At 37.2% G+C, this 20,161-nt stretch overlaps 1 protein-coding gene across 1 annotated transcript; it reads right to left on the bottom strand.

The window, feature by feature from the left end:
• Positions 1–5,724: 5,724 nt before the first annotated feature.
• Positions 5,725–20,121, bottom strand: mus304 (mutagen-sensitive 304). Its single transcript, XM_074098162.1, has 12 exons — positions 19,865–20,121; positions 19,116–19,732; positions 18,101–18,201; positions 17,205–17,332; positions 15,780–16,042; positions 14,659–14,819; positions 13,325–13,502; positions 11,300–11,540; positions 10,034–10,190; positions 9,203–9,291; positions 8,093–8,257; positions 5,725–6,924 (listed from the first exon to the last, which is right to left on the bottom strand). Exons 1-12 carry the CDS (start codon positions 19,974–19,976, stop codon positions 6,809–6,811), a joined length of 2,328 nt encoding a protein of 775 aa, XP_073954263.1. The 5' UTR covers positions 19,977–20,121; the 3' UTR covers positions 5,725–6,808.
• Positions 20,122–20,161: the final 40 nt, after the last annotated feature.

Genomic DNA, 20,161 nt, shown 5'->3' with positions numbered 1-20,161 from the left:
CCATAGGTAGTTGGGTGGCTAAAATTTAGCGGTTAGAGCTAAAGAAATAAATTGCACCAACTCACGTCACGTGGCGTCACGTGCCTACACGATGGTGCTCATGAATGCTAGGCCTAGGGAATTCCATGGCACAAGGTACTATTATAGAATTAATTGTATTATAATTAAAAATAAAATTTGGCAAGTAACTTGAGTCTAGTGGTTTGATAAACGAACTAAATCATGTTTTATAAGTTAGGTACACTGATTATATCATTTCACATCTATTTAAAGAGCTGCATAATGAATTTAAATTCATAAGGCATGGAATTGACTCGCTATATTTCTTTTAAAACATATCAAATAGACAATTTATACCTGAACATTTAGTTGGTATATGTACGGTCAAAAACCCGTACGGTACGCGAAACAAGTAGTAAATTAGAGAACAATAGATACAATTATTATTGTGTTCAAATATCCAGAAGTAACAAACAAATCGATTAGTACCTACTGAGGTAGGGTTTTACCACTTTTACCCTTATTATTTACTCGTAACTTTTTCCTGTTTGTGTCCAGGTCATAATTTTAGAAAATTTTCAAAGTTGAATATTATTTTTCAAAACAAAATATAATTGTACATAAGAATGTTGCAATTGCTAGGGCAATTGTTAGGGATGAATAAGATATATGACAAACGACATATTTGCAGTTTATGAAAATACACAAACTAGATATCTGGGTATGATTTAACCGACGACGACCGGATGGCCAAGTGGTTAGAGAACCTGTCTACGAAGCTTGAGGTCCCAGGTTCGACTCCCGGCCGGGGCAGATATTTGTATGAATAATACGAATGTTTGTTCTCAGGTCTTGGATGTTTCATATGTATTTAAGTATTTATCTATATAGGTATGTTTATCAGTTGCCTAGTGTCCATAGTGCCCTAGTGGTGGCTCATCATTTTGAAGGAATTTAAGTATTTGAAATAGAACGAAACAAGCTGCGAGTACGTAACAAATGTAAACCGTAAACATGTTTTCATTAATTTACCACATTATTGGACTCCATTTCGCGCGCCAAAACTTTCTTAAATTACAAAGCAATTAAGAGCGTTTATACCTGCTGAGCTGGCAACGTCGCATTTTTGTTAGTTTTTCTGGATTATTACATAAAAATTGAATGAAAATTAAAAATGTGGTCTAGTAACCGTGGGGTTTAAAGAATATAAAAGTCTATCACGAATAATTATTGGAGTAGGTAGACATATTACCTTATATATTAAGAAGAGTTCTATCAGTCCACATTTTTAATTTTCATTCAATTTTTATGGAATAATCGAGAAAAACTAACAAAAATGCAACGTTGCCAGCTCAGCAGGTATAAACGCTCTTAAATACTAATTTGTAGCTCGTCCGATAGGATTCCCTAGCATTCCTGGGAAACGGCGTACTAGAATAAGCCACGTGACTATACTATATATATAAAAATACTGTATTATTGATTGTAACAATGAATGAAATGATTGATTCTCACAAGCTATGTATGCGACAAAATTGTTCTTTGCTACTTTGTACTTACAAACTGATTGCATGAGCTTAATAGTCATGATCATGAAACAAGAAAAGACTTTCTAGAAACTTCAGAGGATAACCGTGGTCGTATGCCTCTTTGCTCTAAGGATTGTTACCTTAACAATATAGGTATTTTAAGGAGGCATCCGATCCGATTTGATCAAAATATTAATTTCATGAAATACTTTGGGCTAGTCTTTTGCAGCCGTTAACAAATAAACTGGCATACGTCCATATACACATATAAAATGTCGTAGGTATAATGTTTGCTGGATTCAGCTAGGTTTTTGAGATACTTATTTGCGTTTTTGTTCAAAAGAGTTAGATTTTATTACAATTTTTTTAAACAGAAACTCAAATATATGACTATTTCTTAATAATAATAATAATAAATTCATTTATTTCGGGCAACTTGGCCCATACAATAAATACCTTAGAGACTAACATACATATTTATATTTAAATAAGCACACAATTTTATTGCTTGCGTGATAAGTCCTGGGTATGACTTTATACCAGTTCTAACGGCAAATTGACATGATTTTTCAAAGTCCAGCTGTAGCGACGCTAGTAGAGCCATCTAGTTATCATAACGTAAAAACGGGTTGCCACTTGAAGCGTAATTTTCTGAATCTAAAGTCCAGGGGCGAACAATATAAACCAAAATTTACAACTGGCAGTGATCCTTAATACAATATATTTAAGTACCTTAAATTTTAGAAATGCTAATTATTTTATTATTTACGATAAGCTTACCTTAAGTAAGCGGCGTGAACCATTAGAGAACAATAGACTTTGACCAGCATCGTGTTTTTCTGGAATTTTAATGCCGTTAAGAATGGTTGAGCTACCTATAGCCACCTGCTACCTGCGCTGCGAACCTGTTGTAATACTTAGTCCTGGTCCTGGAACCGTATTGTCTAACGCGCTGGTTGGTGTTCGCGATCGGATTCACCATCTCTGATCCTACACACCGTGTGACAGAAATAACTGGTTGAAATGATTTATGATACCGAGTGTATTAGTTAGACAATATGGCCTCATCTCAGTACGTGTGGCGGCTTTAGCGCCACCTAGTCATCAAAAGAGTAACTGCTACATTCTACGTTGTGCCACAAAGTTGTCGTGCTGTCGTGTATCAGAGGAATAAATGCAACTGCCAACCCTCATAATTCAGATTTCGGATACTCGCTCTTTTGTGGCACTTTCCACATTAGGTGTTAAGAGCGTTTATTCCTGCTAAGCTGGCAACGATGCTTTTTTGTTAGTTTTTCTCGATTATTCCATAAAAATTGAATAAATATTAATAATGTTGTCTGATAGAACACTTCTTAATATGTAAGTTAATGTGTCTACTCCAATAATTATTCGTTCATTAATTCGTTTTTAAGGAATATAAAAGTCTGGATATTTGGACTTAATAATAATTATATTGTTGTCTAATTCTTGTTGGCCTAGGTATAGGGGTTAACTTTTTCGTCGACCTAAAGGGATTAGTATGTTAGGCGGCTCAACTTGCAAGTAAAGCAAGAAAGAAATCATTTATTGCCACGAAAATAAACAGAAAATAAAAAACAGTTAAAAAAGAAAACTAAACTAATCCTGAATTAGATAGAGGCATTCAATATTTATAAGCGTAAACAAACAAAATATGCACGTATAGTATATATATTTATAGGTATATTTAAAGGAGTCTATTACATACATGCTCTAGTGGTGGCTCATCATTTTGAAGGAATTCAAGTATTAGAAATAGAACGAAACAAACTGTGAGTACGCAACAAATGTAAACCGTAAACATGTTTTCATTAATTTACCACATTATTAGACTCAATTTCGCACGCCAAAACTTTCATTACAAAGCAATTAAGAGCGTTTATACCTGCTGAGCTGGCAACGTTGCATTTTTGTGAGTTTTTCTCGATTGTTCCATAAAAATTTAATGAAAATTAAAAATATGGTCTGATAACCGTCGGGTATAAAGACTATAAAAGTCTATCACTAATAATTATTAGAGTAGACACATTACCTTATATTTGAAGAAGAGTTCTATCAGACCACATTTTTAATTTTCATTCAATTTTTATGGAATTATCGAGAAAAACTAACAAAAACGCAACGTTGCCAGCTCAGCAGGTATAAACGCTCTTAAATACTAATTTGTAGCTCGTCCGATAGGATTCCCTAGCATTCCTGGGAAACGGCGTAATAGTATAGGCCACGTGACGTCACGTGACTTGGCGCAAATTATTTTGTTTGCTACTCCCGAATCTAAAATGCTGTATGATTGATTGTAATAATGAATGAAATGATTGATTCTCACAATCTATGTAAGCTACAAAATTGTTCTTTGCTACTTTGTACTTACAAACTGATTGCATGAGCTTAATAGTCATGATCATGAAACAAGAAAGTATTCTTGGCTTTCTAGAAACTTCAGAGGATAACCGAGCACCGTGGTCGTATGCCTCTTTGCTCTAAGGATTGTTTGTTACCTTGACAATATAGGTATTTTAAGGAGGCATCCGATCCGATTTGATCGAAATATTAATTTCATGAAATTCTTCCTGCTACATTATTTTGCAGCCGTAAAAAAATAAACTGGCATACGTCCATATACACATACAAAGGATGTGAGAATCATATTCTTAACATAACCCTTCATTTCGCCATTTTCGACTGCGCCATAGGTAGTTGGGTGGCTAAAATTTAGCGGTTAGCTTACGAAATAATTTGCGCTAACTCACGTGGCGTCACGTGCCCTACACGACACGACGTTGCTCATGAATGCTAGGGAATTCCATGGCACGAGGTTTTTGGCATGGCACTTTTATATTCCTTAAAAACGAATTAATGTTTATGACCGGTTTTTAAGAAAATAAAAGTCTATACTTAACGAATAATTATTAGACACATTAACTTATATATTAGGAAGTGTTCTATCAGACAACATTATCAATGTTCATTCAATTTTTATGTTATAATCGAGAAAAGCTAACAAAAATGCAACGTTGCCAGCTCAGCACGAATAAACGCTCTTAAGTATGCCTAGTCATTTATAAATCATCATTTAGAATTTTTAATCTGTAGCTAATAATGGAAAAAAATAACTGAATTGATGACCTCCTTTTTTAAGTTGGTTAATAAATTATAAAGAAGTTCCTGTATCTAGTAATATAAAAACAAAATACTATATCTATTAATAAAAAAACCTCCATACCTACCCATTCCTCTGGATGATGATGAAATATATCGAAAATACAAACTGAGACATGGATGCACAGAAAAAGAGAGACAGCGCTGGGATACCCGTAAAAGTAACAAATTTGGAGTTGAAATAAAAAATACAAAGACTCCAAAAAAAAAAAACAATCATGATGAAATATGACAGGAAATACTGAAGGAAAACTTGATGTGTTTGAAGTCATTTAGAGACTTTTTTTTATCCCCATCCAGAAAGATCTGGATAGGGATAAAAACAACAGGAAGATTATTACATTTTTGCACATGATAGGCTCAATATATCCTAGAAATATTTATATCTTTAAATCCATTTAATTTTATTTGTTACAGGCTTCTCCAACGCCGACAATGATGTCGCTGTTCTGTCTATACGGCTACTCTCTGTCCATCTACATTCCTGTGGCCATCCTCTGGACCATCCAAGTGTCCTGGCTCCAGTGGCTGTTCGTCCTCATGGCTGCCCTGGTCTCCGGAGCGGTCCTGATATTCTGGCTGATGCCCGCTTTGAAAAAATCCAGATACAGTCTCCTCCTAATAGGATCTATCATAGGATTCCATTTTCTGCTCGCTGCAGGCTTTATGCTGTACTTTTTCCATGTGCCAAGCGTGCATGTGGCACCCACGGTGCAGACTGTGGTGACCACTGTCAAACCGTGATAACATTGGGCTGGTAAATTGACCATAAGTATGCTGAAGAAGTATGAGGAAACAAAGATAATTTAAGTCTAGATGTTTAGTTTGTTTCTCATACTTTTCGAGGACCTCTATTTTCTATTTATTTTTGGTCAGTTTACGTGTAGATTAGGTTGGGTAATTGACTAAAATTTGCGTTGACTAACGCCGCACAATAAGTTATTTTCCGTGGCGAATTTTAGTTCGTTACGCATCTGTAAATTAGAATTCTCTTTGACGTTAACTAAGTCATGACTAAAGTTAAGTATTTTTTGATTTTGCGTTCATATAATTTGAATATTTTGAAGTTGTTTATTACCATGGTACAGAATACAGATTCTTGCTTGCTGTACAATATCTGTTGTTTCCCTGTCGGCATTAAAATATTTACATAAATCAGATAAGCATAACTTAACATTAATGTTACAAAGTAGGACTTATTGCCATTGTTTGCCGTTATTTAAAGATTTTCTGAAATAAAAGTAAAATACTATAACTACAAACTAAACTGAATAGGCATATTGGCTTTTGATAGGAAATTACTGATGAGTTCTGTCGCAGATTCGATATTTACCGACAAAACCCAAACTTAGTACTTAAAAGTGGGTCTTGTTTTGTTATCTTTGTTAATATTTCTTGTCGATGTTTAAGAGATATATAGGTAGAGTCATTCACGATGACGCGTGCCGTGGTTCTTATTACAATGTCATTAATGGCTAATTTTGACAAAATCACGCGTCTTCGTGGATGGCACTAGGTAGGTAGGTATACATATATAAATATTTGATCGATGTTGGAATCTAATGTTAGCAATGAATTGATGTGATTCTTAAGTATTTCTGCATTCCTATTTATATAGACTTATTGTGCTAGACTTTATTTATTTCTTATTTAAAATAAACTTTCAAATATGGTACTTGTTTTTATGCAAATACTTATACTGATTTTCTGGCTTGATATTCATAGTTTTTAAATGGGAAGCTATCAAGATTTTTTTCTTGATTATTGATAAAATACCATTTTTGCTGACTGTAGGTAGGTGCATTTTGTTAGCTGTAACTGCATTGTCAAACCTACATACGACACCGAGTTTCAAGTAAATCTGACTACTGGAAGCGAGTTAAATTCAACTTGCAACATTTTGACACACACTAACAAGGCAAGTTTACTAAACCAAACCCGGTCTTACTTGGATTGTAATATTTTACTGAACTCTTATGCTATAGAAATAATTTATGACGAAAATATTATTAAAAACTACACGCGTCATTCTAAAATAGTTTATTTTCCAATGTACAATTATTTACAAGAATATATACAGTTCATTACACAGAGTAAGTTCAGTCGGCCAGAGAGCAGGCCGCAAAACTCTTCACCCACGCTTGTCTCTGGTAAGATGGCGGCGTGTCCTCCGCCACGCACTGGAATGTTCCCGCCAACTCCAATAACATGTTTTCTGAAATAAAACGGTCGAACGTAATACGCTTCTGACATCGACAGTCATGCAGGGATTAATCCTTTTCCAGGCCCCGCGAATCTAGATACGCTACCACAAAATGAATCACAGTTTTATATTGTTTACCTATGGCAGATGAAATTAATAACGAATCATATTTTTAACGACTTCAATTGATTTTGTACCATATTTATATTTTAGCAAGGTCTAATATTTGTGTACATTTATGTGGTTGCTATATGCACTGTGCATGGAAAAGGGTTAACCTCCTGGGGTTCAAAGTGATAATACTAGTACATATTATTAGCAATAGAATTTATATCTTTTGAAAAAAAAAAGGAATAAAGTGTCATTTTCTCTGTATCATTCAAATTATCAAAAAATAAATTTAACTTTATCTATGAGACATTAAGATTAAAATTTCGATGTCAATTTTTGTTGTATGGTGGGCCGCAGGAGGTTAAGACGAGAATATAAAAGTCTACAATAAATATTTATTGCCCCATGATCAGAGGGCCTACTCCGAAATTCGAAAATCGAAGTTTGTATCGTACCGTCCCTCTCACTCTCGTATTAAATAGTATAAGACAAGTGTCAGAGGGACGGACACGAACTTCGATTTTTGAATTTCGGAGTAGGCCCTTCCAGGACAAAATATAATGAAAAGAGCCAGGATCAGTTAAGTAAGAAACCAATGAGAATCAACAAAAGACTGACCCCGCAGAGCTTAACGAGATACCTAATTAATGCATCCTTCTCTCCTGGCTTTATAAAAATGGCTAAGACAAGGCTGCATAGATAAGAAACCCCACCAACGCTCTCCTTCCCGTAGTAAGACACTACAATACCTACAACAACAATAAGATTGTTTTGTTGTTTTTGTTCTATATCAATTACATATATATGCTAGAATAACAAGGGCACAATTCCACTTTTTTTTTAATTAACTAATTTTTCGATTTATACATCAATACGCGGACACGCAGCTAGTTTATAAAACTAAGGGGCGGTTTCCCCACCCATTGATTAATTTTAACTGACGTATAAATGTCATGCCGTCTTTGTTTGTTTTGTTCGAATAAACGGAGACGGCATCACATTTATCCGTCAGTCAAAATTAATCAACGGGCGGTGAAACAGCCCCTAAGAATTATAATCGCTTTCGCACCGTAAAGCTCGTCGTGTGGATGCCTCTTGAGTCGTTCGCAGAACTCCATGAAGTGTCCCTCGGCGAGGCCCAGCTGCGCGGCCAACTCGACGTCGCGGGAGGCGCCGCGGTGCAGCAGCAGTATGCCGCCGCGGCACGCCGCCGTCAGCTCGCACCGCAACTTGTCTGGACATAGCTTTATTTATTATGGTTACAGTCAAACACTTTGAGACGCACATATCAAGCCGTGTTTAGACTTGCAAGGAAAATCGTGCAAGTAGCATTACATTGCTGTGCTCGATTGATCACTACAAACTCGTTGGCTTTACCGCCTCGCAATGTAATGCCACTTGCACGATTTTTCTTGCAAGTCTAAACTGGGCTTTACATGGGTCGATCAACTTTTTAGTGTAGCTTGTTGCCATGGTAACGACTCCGCAAACGAGCAGGTGGTTCTCCTGATGATAAGAGATCACCACCGCCCATAGACACCTGCAACATCAGGGGGATTGCAGATGCGTTGCCAACCTAAAGGCCTAAGATGGGATACCTCAAGTGCCAGTAATTTCACCGGCTGTCTTACTCTCCACGCCGAAACACAACAGTGCAAGCACTGCTGTTTCACGGCAGGATTAGCGAGCAAGATGGTGGTAGCAATCCGGGCGGACCTTGCACAAGGTCCTACCACCTGCAAAAATATAGAGTATATTAAAAATATGATTTTTAGGGTATTTTTACGGTGAAGGAAAGCATCGTGAGGAAACCTGCACAAACCTGCGAAGCAATTCAATGGTGTGTGTGGAGTTCCCAATCCGCACTGGGCCCGCGCGGGAACTACGGCCCAAGCCCTCTCGTTCTGAGAGGAGGCCTGTGCCCAGCAGCGGGACGAATATAGGCTGGGATGGTGATGATGATGATTTTTAGGAGTACAAATCTATAAAAGTCACTAATAATGGGCGAAGATGTGTTGCAAGTTTTTTTTTTACTTTTTACTATTCTCGCTCCACTGAGCTGTTTCCACTAGAGCTGCGCTGAGCGAGGTTTGGTAAACGAAGCATTTCTATTGGTTTATACAAACGCATCCTGCACATTTCTGGTGGAAACGCAGCCTTACGATGCACTCTTCCTTACCATCTGTCGGCTTGCATTCGTCCATCATAACGGAACAGATTCTCAGGGCGTATACGACGACTTGCATGAGCACAAGTTGACAATCGCACCTGAAACAAAAAACAATAAGTTCAAGGGAATTATGGTTCTATGACTATGTACAGTCGGAGTAAAAAAAGTTCGTCACCCTAAGATCTATTTTCCTTTGCTCAGTATGAGCGCTAATCTGCTTTACTGATTGAGTAGGACATACTGCGTCAACCTGTCAAACTGCTAAACATAATCAGGTGACCATAGCAACCCTACCAAACACTGACAATTAAATAGAACATTATTTGATTTAAACTTTTACGAAGTTGTTTATTAAAATGGTTTTGTATTGATATGAAACTAGATATATGTTAGAGGTGTATACAATTTTGACCCTTGTTATCATGTCAAGTAAGTATACTTTGAAATGCACTTGTCTACTTAGTACTTTGGTTTCAAAACGTACTAAGACTTTGTAAAGGAATCAATTTAATAACTGACGAAGGTTTTCCTACCCCTACTGTACCATCAGCCAAATACGTGGTCTACCACCCTAAAGTTGACAATAATGCCAATAGACGTGTCTGTCAACTTGAAAGTTCAACTTTATCGACTTATGCATTTGATAGGAGCTTGATTCAAAATTAAAAGACTACTTATTTGGCTGATGGTACCTAACAAACTAAAAAATCTTTTGTTTGTCTACTGTTTTACACCACGTCAGTTGTATTATATTCCCGAAACAATTAGATTCAAATTGCTTCGATATTTTTTTTAAAGTATTTGTATGGTGTGTCTCAGGTGGTTATATGTATAGCTCACCTATTATCGTGATCCATATTAATATGAGGGCTATAATTGTTACAGAACGCCAGTAAGTTCTGTGTATTTGTCAGCGCTTCATGAACCAAGTTCTGCTTTTCGATGCATTTCAACGCCACTTCCACTTGCTTCAGTAACACATGGAAGTGACAGGAATCTAGAACAAATGATTATGAATTCAAATAACTCTGCTCTGTATGGTCGAAGCACTTTTTGTATGGCAATTAAAATATATAATAGACTAAGTAGTGGTATGAAACAATTGCCTTTGAAAATGTTTAAGCAAAAACTTAAAGCTTGGCTTGTGTTAAAGGGTTTCTACTCAGTTACCGAATACTTTTCTTCTTTTGATCAATAATAAATCAGGTGACATTTTGATTATTATATAAAAATAAGAATTGTAATTTATGACATTTTGCATGCCAGATGATGGTGAAATATGTGAACCAATATTATCTTTAATTAACACCTCTTGTGCCATATTTCAAGCGAAATAAAGTTATTTGTATTTGTATTTGTAAATAAGAGATATTTTACCGAGTCTGTGAAGCAATACATTAGAATACATTTTTGTTAGAAAAAATATTTTAAGTACATGAAAAAACAAAGAGTATTCGCTAACAAACTGTTTTGCAATTTGGCGAAGTTTATTCGTTAATCAATCAATCAATCAAATCAGCCCACACCCACCCACTGCTGAGTAAAGGCCTCTTCATTTTCACGCCACTTTGCCCGGTCCGGATGTTCGTAATTTCTATTAAGTATAAAAAAAATAACTGGATTTCATTGTCTAGTTGTAATTTTTTTACTATGCTCGCATTACCAACCAAACTACTAACCTGATAGTTCATTAACCGTATACCAGCTAAAGGAAAACGTTAAGGGGGCGAAATACGTGCATTGCATTGTTTTAGCGTTTTAGTCTTATTTGTTATTTATTATGTCAGGTGGTGGTACTAATGGAACCAAAAAAAAACATTCTTTCTTTAAATAACAATTAATAGCAATGATCATAGTAAAAAACACTAAAAACAAGCTTTTACATAGCAGATCGAACTAAAAATGGAAAAATGATTTTTCGACTGCAGAAACGAAAAAGTACTAAACCGCCAAAATCCTACTTTTGAGACATGTTTTTTTTTAAATCATTTCCCAAAAGTAACATTTTGGCGTTTTAGTAATTTTTCCTTTCCACTGTAATTTTCATTTATAATCCTCGCTCTATGGATAGGTTGGCAAACCCTGTTACAAACAAATATTTCATACCTTTTCTATACAAAAGCACCCCTTGCTCAAAATCAACCCTCATGTTCCCGCTTCTAACACAAATGGTTAACCCGTCCGCCGCTAGTCTCCTTAGCACGGCCAGCAGCCGGCAAAGCGCGAATGGCATCGGCCGGCACGCCACGATCGTCTTCACTATGCCGGCGGCGAGAGGGTTAGGCGGGAGGGTCTCTAGCAGATGGGTTATGGAACACAGGAGGCCGCTGTAGAAGGTCGCGCATGACTGTGAAAAAAAACCATTGTGAGTCCATGTATAAATGCATAAATTTTACATTAATCCATTGACATTATTTTTTATGACTTGTCAAAACGCGATTCTTCAGAAGATTTTGTACTGGTAATACTACGGAATACGAATACAAGAGAAAATGCCATAATTCCAAGTTTTGTATCAAAAATCAGTGTCGTCGGAAATGCATGAGTTTCTTTTGAGTCTGTAACATAATTAGAACTTTACGATATAGGTATAAAGTTAATTTTACTGTACGCTTTAACTGATTTGCTCATTGTATTCTACCGTTTACGCCCTATATACATCCCACTACAGGGCACAGGCCTCTTCTCTGAATTGGAGGGCTTGGGCCACAATTTTAACGCGAGCCGAGGGCTGGGTCACACGTTAGGCCCCAAACCCGAGCCAGGAGAGGCTTTTGCGCAGCAGCGGGACGTGTATAGGCTGGCATGATGATGATGATGATGAAGACACACATCATTGAATCACTTCGCAGGTTGTGAGCCTTCCTTCAGCGTAATTAAATTTCAAATGTGTTTTCGACAGGAACTTTCGAAAAATTCAAGAGGTGCGAGTCTGGATTTGAACCCAAAAGTTTTTTTCACACGAAATAGGCTGCGCTTGACCACAATCACGCCTGATGGTACGAGATTTGGACTTAGGCTCCGTTTCCACCAGAGATTGCGAGAAATGCGTTTTTCATGAACCAATAGAATCGCTTGAAAATTGAATGAATGAAGCGTGAAAGAGAACGTCTCTCGATTAGAGCGAAAAATGATGACGCTAGTGCTGCTGCTTAAATAGCGTAGTAGAAAAAAAGCAAGCCGAATACTGTGCATCACAGAGAAAGTTGGTGTCTAGACTCCTGTCCAGCAGTGGTGTAGGTTTTATAGCACAAAGCACGGATTGCTGAGGACCTGGGTTCGATTCCCAGCGCTGGTCTGGAAAATAGTTAGTTTGGAAATGAAGCGTTCCTATTGGCTCATGAAAAACACATTTCTCGCAACACATCATTGGTGAATAAACGCAGTCTAAGATGGAGCATGCTTAATATACAGTCACCAGCACCAATATCTGACATAACAAGCGTGCATAAATATCTGATACAACTCTATTTCTAGGGCCGGAAGGACGTGTCAGTCATTTTTGCACGCTCCACTGTGGCAGATTATAATGCTGGTGCATGTACCTAATAAATGCTCATACCAAGAGCTATCTGTATGGTGGTTCTGGTTTAAGAACTTTATTCTCATAAAGAATTATAACAATTCACTTACATGAGAAACACTACATTTACAAAAAATAATTAGCGTACAGTAGCAGATACTTAAAAAATAACAATAAATGAAACAAAAGTGGGTACATTAAACTTAAGCTATGGAGGTAAGACGATTAGCACAAGTCGGCATCGCAGATCTATGCGCCAGCGATTTATGCGTAAACAGAATTAGAAAATAACTGGATGCGGCAATTTGAAAACACAGAACACAAGGCAAGTTGTTTAAAATTAAAACAGTTTAGGGGTAGGTTAGTAAACTATGAACTAACGATTACTAATTTTTTAACGTACTTTTCCTTGAATTTGAATGACTGTTGAGTACGTTGTTGTTTGTCATTTTATTATGGTGTTTTAATGCCTGTTTAGTGCGTGCGTGTGTGTGTGTCATTTTATTTATCTTAACTATCCTACTAATATTATAAATGTGAAAGTTTGTGTGTACCTGTTTGTTATACTCACGTCTAAACGTCACGTGGTTGAAAATCATAAAACTCACAGCAGTATCCAGTAAAGTGCAGATATCGTTGATCAGATTCATTAGTCCGTCCGCACTTCTGGCAGTTTGCTTCTTCAGCACCTCCTCGGGAACTATCCTCGTGGTAGGATCGAGTATGTAGGCTAATATGGCGACCATCCGACGCGCGAGTATCGCTTGTTCTTCTTTGTATAATGCTCTGAAACATGATGAGTAAATAACCTAAACAACTTAGAAAATTTAAAACCCCCTACATTGTCAATGGCTGACCCGATTAATATGAAACAAGCTACGAACCACCGCATCACTCGCTTTGGAGCGAAAAAAAGCGCATTAAAATCGGTCCAGCTGTTTTAGAGCTACAACGCCACACACAGAGAAACAGAAATACATTGGCGCTAAACTTACAACACCACCCTGCCCTGCCTCGCCCTATCTCATCTAATTCATTCACTTTGTAAAATTATGGGAATTAATTTTATAACAATCAAAGTTATAGTTCGTAACGTTATGTTACGCATTTTATCAATAAAACAAACTCACTATTTTGGTGAATAAGCGTTATGCTTTTTTTATTATTATGCCAATTCAATCTCACAATTATATTATGGCAAATCTGCCGTGCGAATTAATTTTATGACAATTAACACTTTCGGCCCCAGTGACAACGTCTGTGACTTTTTAGTTCTTACTCCTATGCCAGTGACACGTATTTGTGACTGCTGTGGGATCGCATTCGGCTCCGGCAACTTAAGCTATGCCAGCCTTTAGGAGGTACGAATTATTTTGACACGACATGAATGTATTAGGCACTTGTCCCACCGCCGACGATGAGCGAGAAGCGAGTAGAGCGAGTAACTAGAAACGAGTGGGTGAGCAGCGAGAAGCGAGTGTAGTTTTGTCGCTGGCTGTAAGCGAGTGTTCGCGTGCGACGGGCGATTACTCGCTCCACTCGACTCGCTCGTGCGGGGCGGCCGCCAAGCTGACATCGCTGAGCGAGTATCTATAGCTCAGCGAGTTTTACAGCTCTTGTCGCTGCGACAAAAGATGTAAGAGCGAGTTCTCGCCGACAGTGTGAACAGCCAGCGATCAACTATTAATATATGTGTCTCTTTTACTCACACAGGATCTTATATCTTTTGTTCGTTTCTTGAGCGAGAAAATAGTCTATAGCCAATCGTTTCCTCGCTGGCGGGGAGACAACTGCCTTACGTCTGTGACACGTATGAGTCACTGGCATAGAAGTGACTGCTGTGGGATAGGCGTAGGCATAGCGTAAGAGCTAAGTGGATCATTGCCGGGGCCGAACGTGTTAACGTTATACGAAATATAAGGGGCACCCTATAATATGTTACCGGGCAGCGAGCAGAGTGTGTCGCGTCACACACAGGTAGGTGGCAGCTGCCGCGATATAGCGCTCGTCCATTTGCCGCAGGAAGGCCGTCGTGGCGCGGGACGCCACCGCTCGCAGCTCGCATAACACCGAGGTTAGAGACGCCGATGTTGCTTTCACTATCTGGAACGATATATATTTTATAACAATATGAATTTTTTGAGGTGTCCCGATTTCGTTAACTGCCCACCTTTCGAACAAAGCCATATTCTATTGTAAAATAAAATAGTTCATTGAAATAACGACTTTATGGTCTAGAGCAGAAAGTGCATTTTAAAATAAATACTCGTTCCCAGATAATGCTTTTCCATGAAGCTGCTTGTCTACGACACATTTAATTTAAAAAAATATTATCTGCCAAGAAAGTTTTATTTAAAATGAACTTCTGATAAATAATAGTCGTTATTTCGGGTGCGCATTTTTTCACATAACTTTTTAAGTCCTATTATCGGAAGTCCGAAAATTTTTCTCATACCATTTTACATCATAATGATCACTCTTCATATTTTTTTTAGTACTAACGATCGAAACTCATAATCATCGGAATTCATAATATAACTATTCATAAACCTTCTTCTTACTAATATTGATTTTCATATATTTTATTATACTAACGATCGAAACTCCTAATCAATCTAATTCATAACGTCAATATTCATAATTTTGTTATACTAATATTTGTTCTCTTATATTTCTTAATCATAAGTGTTATTTATCCGCATTATTGAAATTCATAATGTAAATAATCAAACATCTGCTTTATACATATATTTATTGTTTTATGAACAAAAAAAAGTATGAGATTTTTTTTTATGAAGAGTGATTATTGTGAACACAAATCGGTAGTAAAATAAAAAATAGGAATAAGATTTTTATGAGAGTCAATGTGGACCCCGTTATTTCAATTAGCTATTTTATCTTATCTTTCCGTTCATTTTAAAATAGTTTTAACTGATGATTATGCACTTAAGGACATAATAGAATACAATCAAACTGTTAAAGATCGTCAATTCATTATAAACAAGCAAGCACTTATGAATGATATAATGATGATTAATGTTATGGGAATATAACAACACCCACCTTATCCAACCTCTCCTCCAAACCCGTCCCATTGGCCATGCAGGTTAGGTCCTCCTGCAGGCATCCGATGCTAACTTTACAGTCAGACTGTTGCCTCCTCACGCTCGGTGTGGCCGGGAGTCGGTGGAACGCGCCGAGCACTCGGCAGCTGCGCGGGAAGTCGTCGCGGTCTGTTCGCAGCTTATCGTTATGCTCCAGGAGGGAAGGCTGCTCGGACGTTGGCTCCAGTATCAGCGGAAGGATCGGCATCAGTTTCGACGGGGCTGGGGAGGTCATGTTATGTTATTGCTGTTATCCCAAGTCCATTTATATCTTTTATTTATACATCCAAGAAATTGCGCAGTACGTACAGTCGAACAAACTGATTCATGTACAGTCGAGTGCAAAGATACGGCTATTATAGTTACAAAAATATGTATACACAACATTATGGACTTAATTAAGGTCGTGTATACATATTTTTGTAACTTTGGCCGTGTTGATATCTTTGCACTTGACTGTACCAGGGTGGAACTTTTTAATAATCAATTTTACTATGACTTCCTTGACCAAAGTATGGTATGTCAACATGACATTAGTAGCACAAAGGTTACATTACACCCTGGTACAGTCGAGTTCATAAACATGTGGGCAAACATTTTATCAAAAATATATGAACACGACTCTATTGTTAACGACATAGAAGCGTGTTCAGATATTTTTGATTGAATTTTTGCTCACAAGTTTATGAACTCGACTGTACATGAATCAGTCGCGTGAATTACAGAAACGAGAGACAAACGAGGAAACAATGTAGACAAACAACTAGCACGAAACGGACCCACCTGAGCATAATGCCGGCTCGAGAGCCAGCGCCGGTAATGTGTTTAGTTTATATCACAGATATAGATTAATCTATAATCTATATCTGTGGTTTATATCGTCATTGCTCTTCGAAAACAAGAATAAAGAGAATGTAGGTGTGTACATACAAGTCTATAAGCTGCGTATGACTCGCGTGCGTGTGGCGTGCACTCGTATCAATACAAAAGCGCGTTAATACGCGACGCGCATAGGCCTATACCGACTGGTAGAAAATTGTTAGTCATAATGTAATGTTTGACATAACTGAAACCATTTATTTCTCAGAATTGTTATAAAACAAACCTAACCTAACCTATAGAGTTCTACAGGGTGACCATTTAAAAAATTATGAAAAATGTATACTTAGTTTCCACGGGTTTTTTTTTTATGACTAACAATAAAATTATGACAAACATTACATTATGACTATGACTTATAAAATTATGGCAGTCGACAGGATCCCCTGTAATCATCATCATATTAGCCATAGGACGTTCACTGTTGGACATTGGCCTCTCCCATCCTGCTGTAATATTTGGGACGAATTTAGAGACACTTTGTATAAGAAAATATTTGGTATACCTTTAAAACTTGTTTTGTTGAGGTTCAAGAAATGAGCTCTGCTGTCAGTTTGGGCGCTGCTGGAGGTCATCTTCAGCCTTCGCTGGGAAGCAGGCGCGTTGTATGTCGAGCTTATGCTGTGTCTGTGACTAGAATGACAGACAACACACAGTTTTAGCATAATGGAATAGATTACAAAAAAATCTATACTAATATTATAAATGCGAAAGTGTGTGTGTTTGTCCGTCTTTCACGTCGAAACGGAGCGACGGATCGACGTGATTTTTGGCATAGAGATAGATGGGCCAGAGAGTGACATAACTACTTTTCATCACGGAAAAATGCACAGTCCCGAGGGAACAGCGCGCGATAACCGAGTTAGGCGCGGACGAAGCCGCGGGCAAAAGCTAGTTATATCATAAAATTATATTGTTAGCTTGTTGTAGTGTTGTTGTAGTGGGACGGCCTCACTCTTGGATTTCCAACTTGTCTACTTTTTCAATAAAGAAACTTCAATTATAAATAGTAAGTACTGTTACTGTCAGTTTGGCGCGGCCATTTAAATTTTGCAAGGGGCTATGATGGTACATCACATATTAGATGACAGAATTTTGAATAACCAAACGAAAACGTGAAACTTTCAGATATTTATCCAATCCAATGTACAATTATGTACATTTCTCCTTAATGTTACAAAAGGTTTCCTGGAAGAGATAACTCTGCGAAAAGAGCACCCATTTCTCACCTTTTATATGACGTTTAAAGAGTCATTGTACATTGCATTAATTCATGTAAATGTAATTGCCCCAGATCATAAATTTAATGCTTATTTTCTTCTTAAGTCTACAAGGGCCTTTGTACACCATACCTGTTGTGTGATATTGTTTGACAGTGATAAAAAAAAAAGACTCAATTACCTTGAGGATATGTCATTACTGGGCACAGTGACCTGTGTCAGCTTCACTTTGGACGACTCCAGCATCTTGCATTTCTCTTTGATGCTTATTATTTCTAGATTCTGAAAAGAAATATCTTTAGTATTACCTCATATCATAATCCCTATTGTTAGCTCTTTAATAATAATAATAAACTTTAATTTACAGGTATTTGGTACAGAGTATGCACATATTATAAAATGAAATCAAATTAAAAATAAATAAAAGTTGAAATATAAATGAACCTCCCTGCAGTTAACAAACTATAAGGTGTCATTCTTCATCATCATTTCACATACTTAGATCAGTGGTGGACAAACTTATTCATGGAGGGCCAGAAAGTTTCAGATATTTAAGAGGAGGGTCAAGATTACACGATTCTATTTTATACTTTTTTTGTTTTTGCCAAATAATTAAATTATATTATGATTGCAGGCCATATAGGTAGGTGCTATTTACTTTGAAGGAACGTCAGCAGGCCAGATTAAATCTCCTCGTGGGCCAGAGTTGGCCCGTGGGCCGTACTTTGCCCGCGGGCCGTATTTTGCCCAGCACTGACTTAGACAGTAATCCATCCAAAATTTAAGGCTATTTTATATTATTGTAGTCTATTTCTATTGATATGTATTACTTTATTATTTATTTATCCTTTCGTATAAGGATGTACCCACATATGTTTTTGAATGCACTGTTTAAGCGCTTGGTTGTTTTAAGTGATAAACGTTATGTTAAGAGCAATGCGTTTGACGCACATCTATTTGCAGCAGGTAATTTAATTACCTAACATTGTCTTACACAGTGAGCGCAGCGGCAAACACATGTTTGGTAATAGATTATGCGGATTGTGATTTGTTAGAATAGATGTGCGTCAAAGCATTGTGTTTATTGCATAAAAACAACAAGCGCTTTAGGTAAATTTAAAATCGTTGTTCCTTTTACTTTGCGTTGTAGTGTCTTTTCTTGTTTCTGATGATCTATGAATCGTCCAAAGTCCTACCTTAAAGTCCAACTGAGTCCTCAAATCATGCATCTGTCCACTAACAATGGAAAGCTTCTCTGTCCACTCCATTTGTACTTTCTCCTGTGCTTTTATCTTCTCCAATCTAGCGTTGTCTACAGCAACCTGACAGGTCTTGAGTTGGGTCCGCAGTATTGATGCCTCCCCTTCCTTGGTGACACATTTATCCAACAATTTACCATTCTCTGACTTAAGTTTAGCATTCTCTTCCTGCATTTGCAAGAGCTGCCGGTAAATATGGTCTGAGTCTTGTCCTTTGTACACTTTGTCATTGTATATTAAATCATCATTAAATTTCATGGTATCTGTTACTTGTGTTATTCTTGCCGACATACCTGGCAGAGGGGATGATATTCGAGTGCATTTGTCTTTTAAATGAGTTGATGTTAGCTGTGGGGAGTTGATACTGGGTTTTTTGAAGTGGAATTCTGCTTTGCTTGTGCTTGGTTGAGGGAACATTTGAGTGCTGGTGGCTCCTGGTTGCATGCAAAGGCTGAAGTCGGGCAGTGTGCTGTTGTTGTGGAATGCTTGCTCACATGCCTGGCTAGCCTGAAGGAGCATCTCGTCTTCAATATCATCACCCCAATTGTCTGCATCTTTAAAAAACCAGACAGCAAAATTATAACCTATCACGATATTTCATTTTTACCAATATGTCAACCGATTTATAAAGTAATTTATAATAGAAGGAGTTCATAAGGTAAATTACGATATTAATTAATCTTTACCATTTTTCGTCTCTGAACTTTGACTCAAAGGAAAGTTGTGATCCGATATGGTAATATCAAGTTTAGCCTTTTTTCTTTCTCCATGTTGTTGAGGAAAAAATCTTTTCGACATTTTATTTGTGGATTCAATAATTCATTATAATTTTAGTTAAAGCTTCGTTAAACTTAATATTAATAGAAAATTTCGTATTAAACTTTGGCGGTCTGTCAAAACAAACTGCTGAAACTCCATCCACTCCAGTTGAGTTATTTGTTATTTATTTATTTACTGTGGTTCTATGAATCGCATTACTGGAT

Source organism: Choristoneura fumiferana, chromosome 15 (assembly GCF_025370935.1).
Source record: "Choristoneura fumiferana chromosome 15, NRCan_CFum_1, whole genome shotgun sequence".
NCBI lineage: Eukaryota > Metazoa > Arthropoda > Insecta > Lepidoptera > Tortricidae > Choristoneura > Choristoneura fumiferana.
The sequence above is the reverse complement of the archived record's forward strand: the minus strand, read 5'-3'. Positions and strand labels throughout refer to the sequence as shown.

Bases quoted from the DNA above. Each gene is read 5' to 3' on its own strand.
- mus304 (XM_074098162.1), bottom strand. From the start codon at position 19,976: ATGTCGAAAAGATTTTTTCCTCAACAACATGGAGAAAGAAAAAAGGCT. The intron at 9,292-10,033 runs GTGAGCTATACA...TTTTTGTTTCAG, and splicing joins AATATGGATCACGATAATAG to GTGCGATTGTCAACTTGTGC. The intron at 6,925-8,092 runs GTGCGAAAGCGA...GTTTTATTTCAG, and splicing joins TCCACACGACGAGCTTTACG to AAAACATGTTATTGGAGTTG.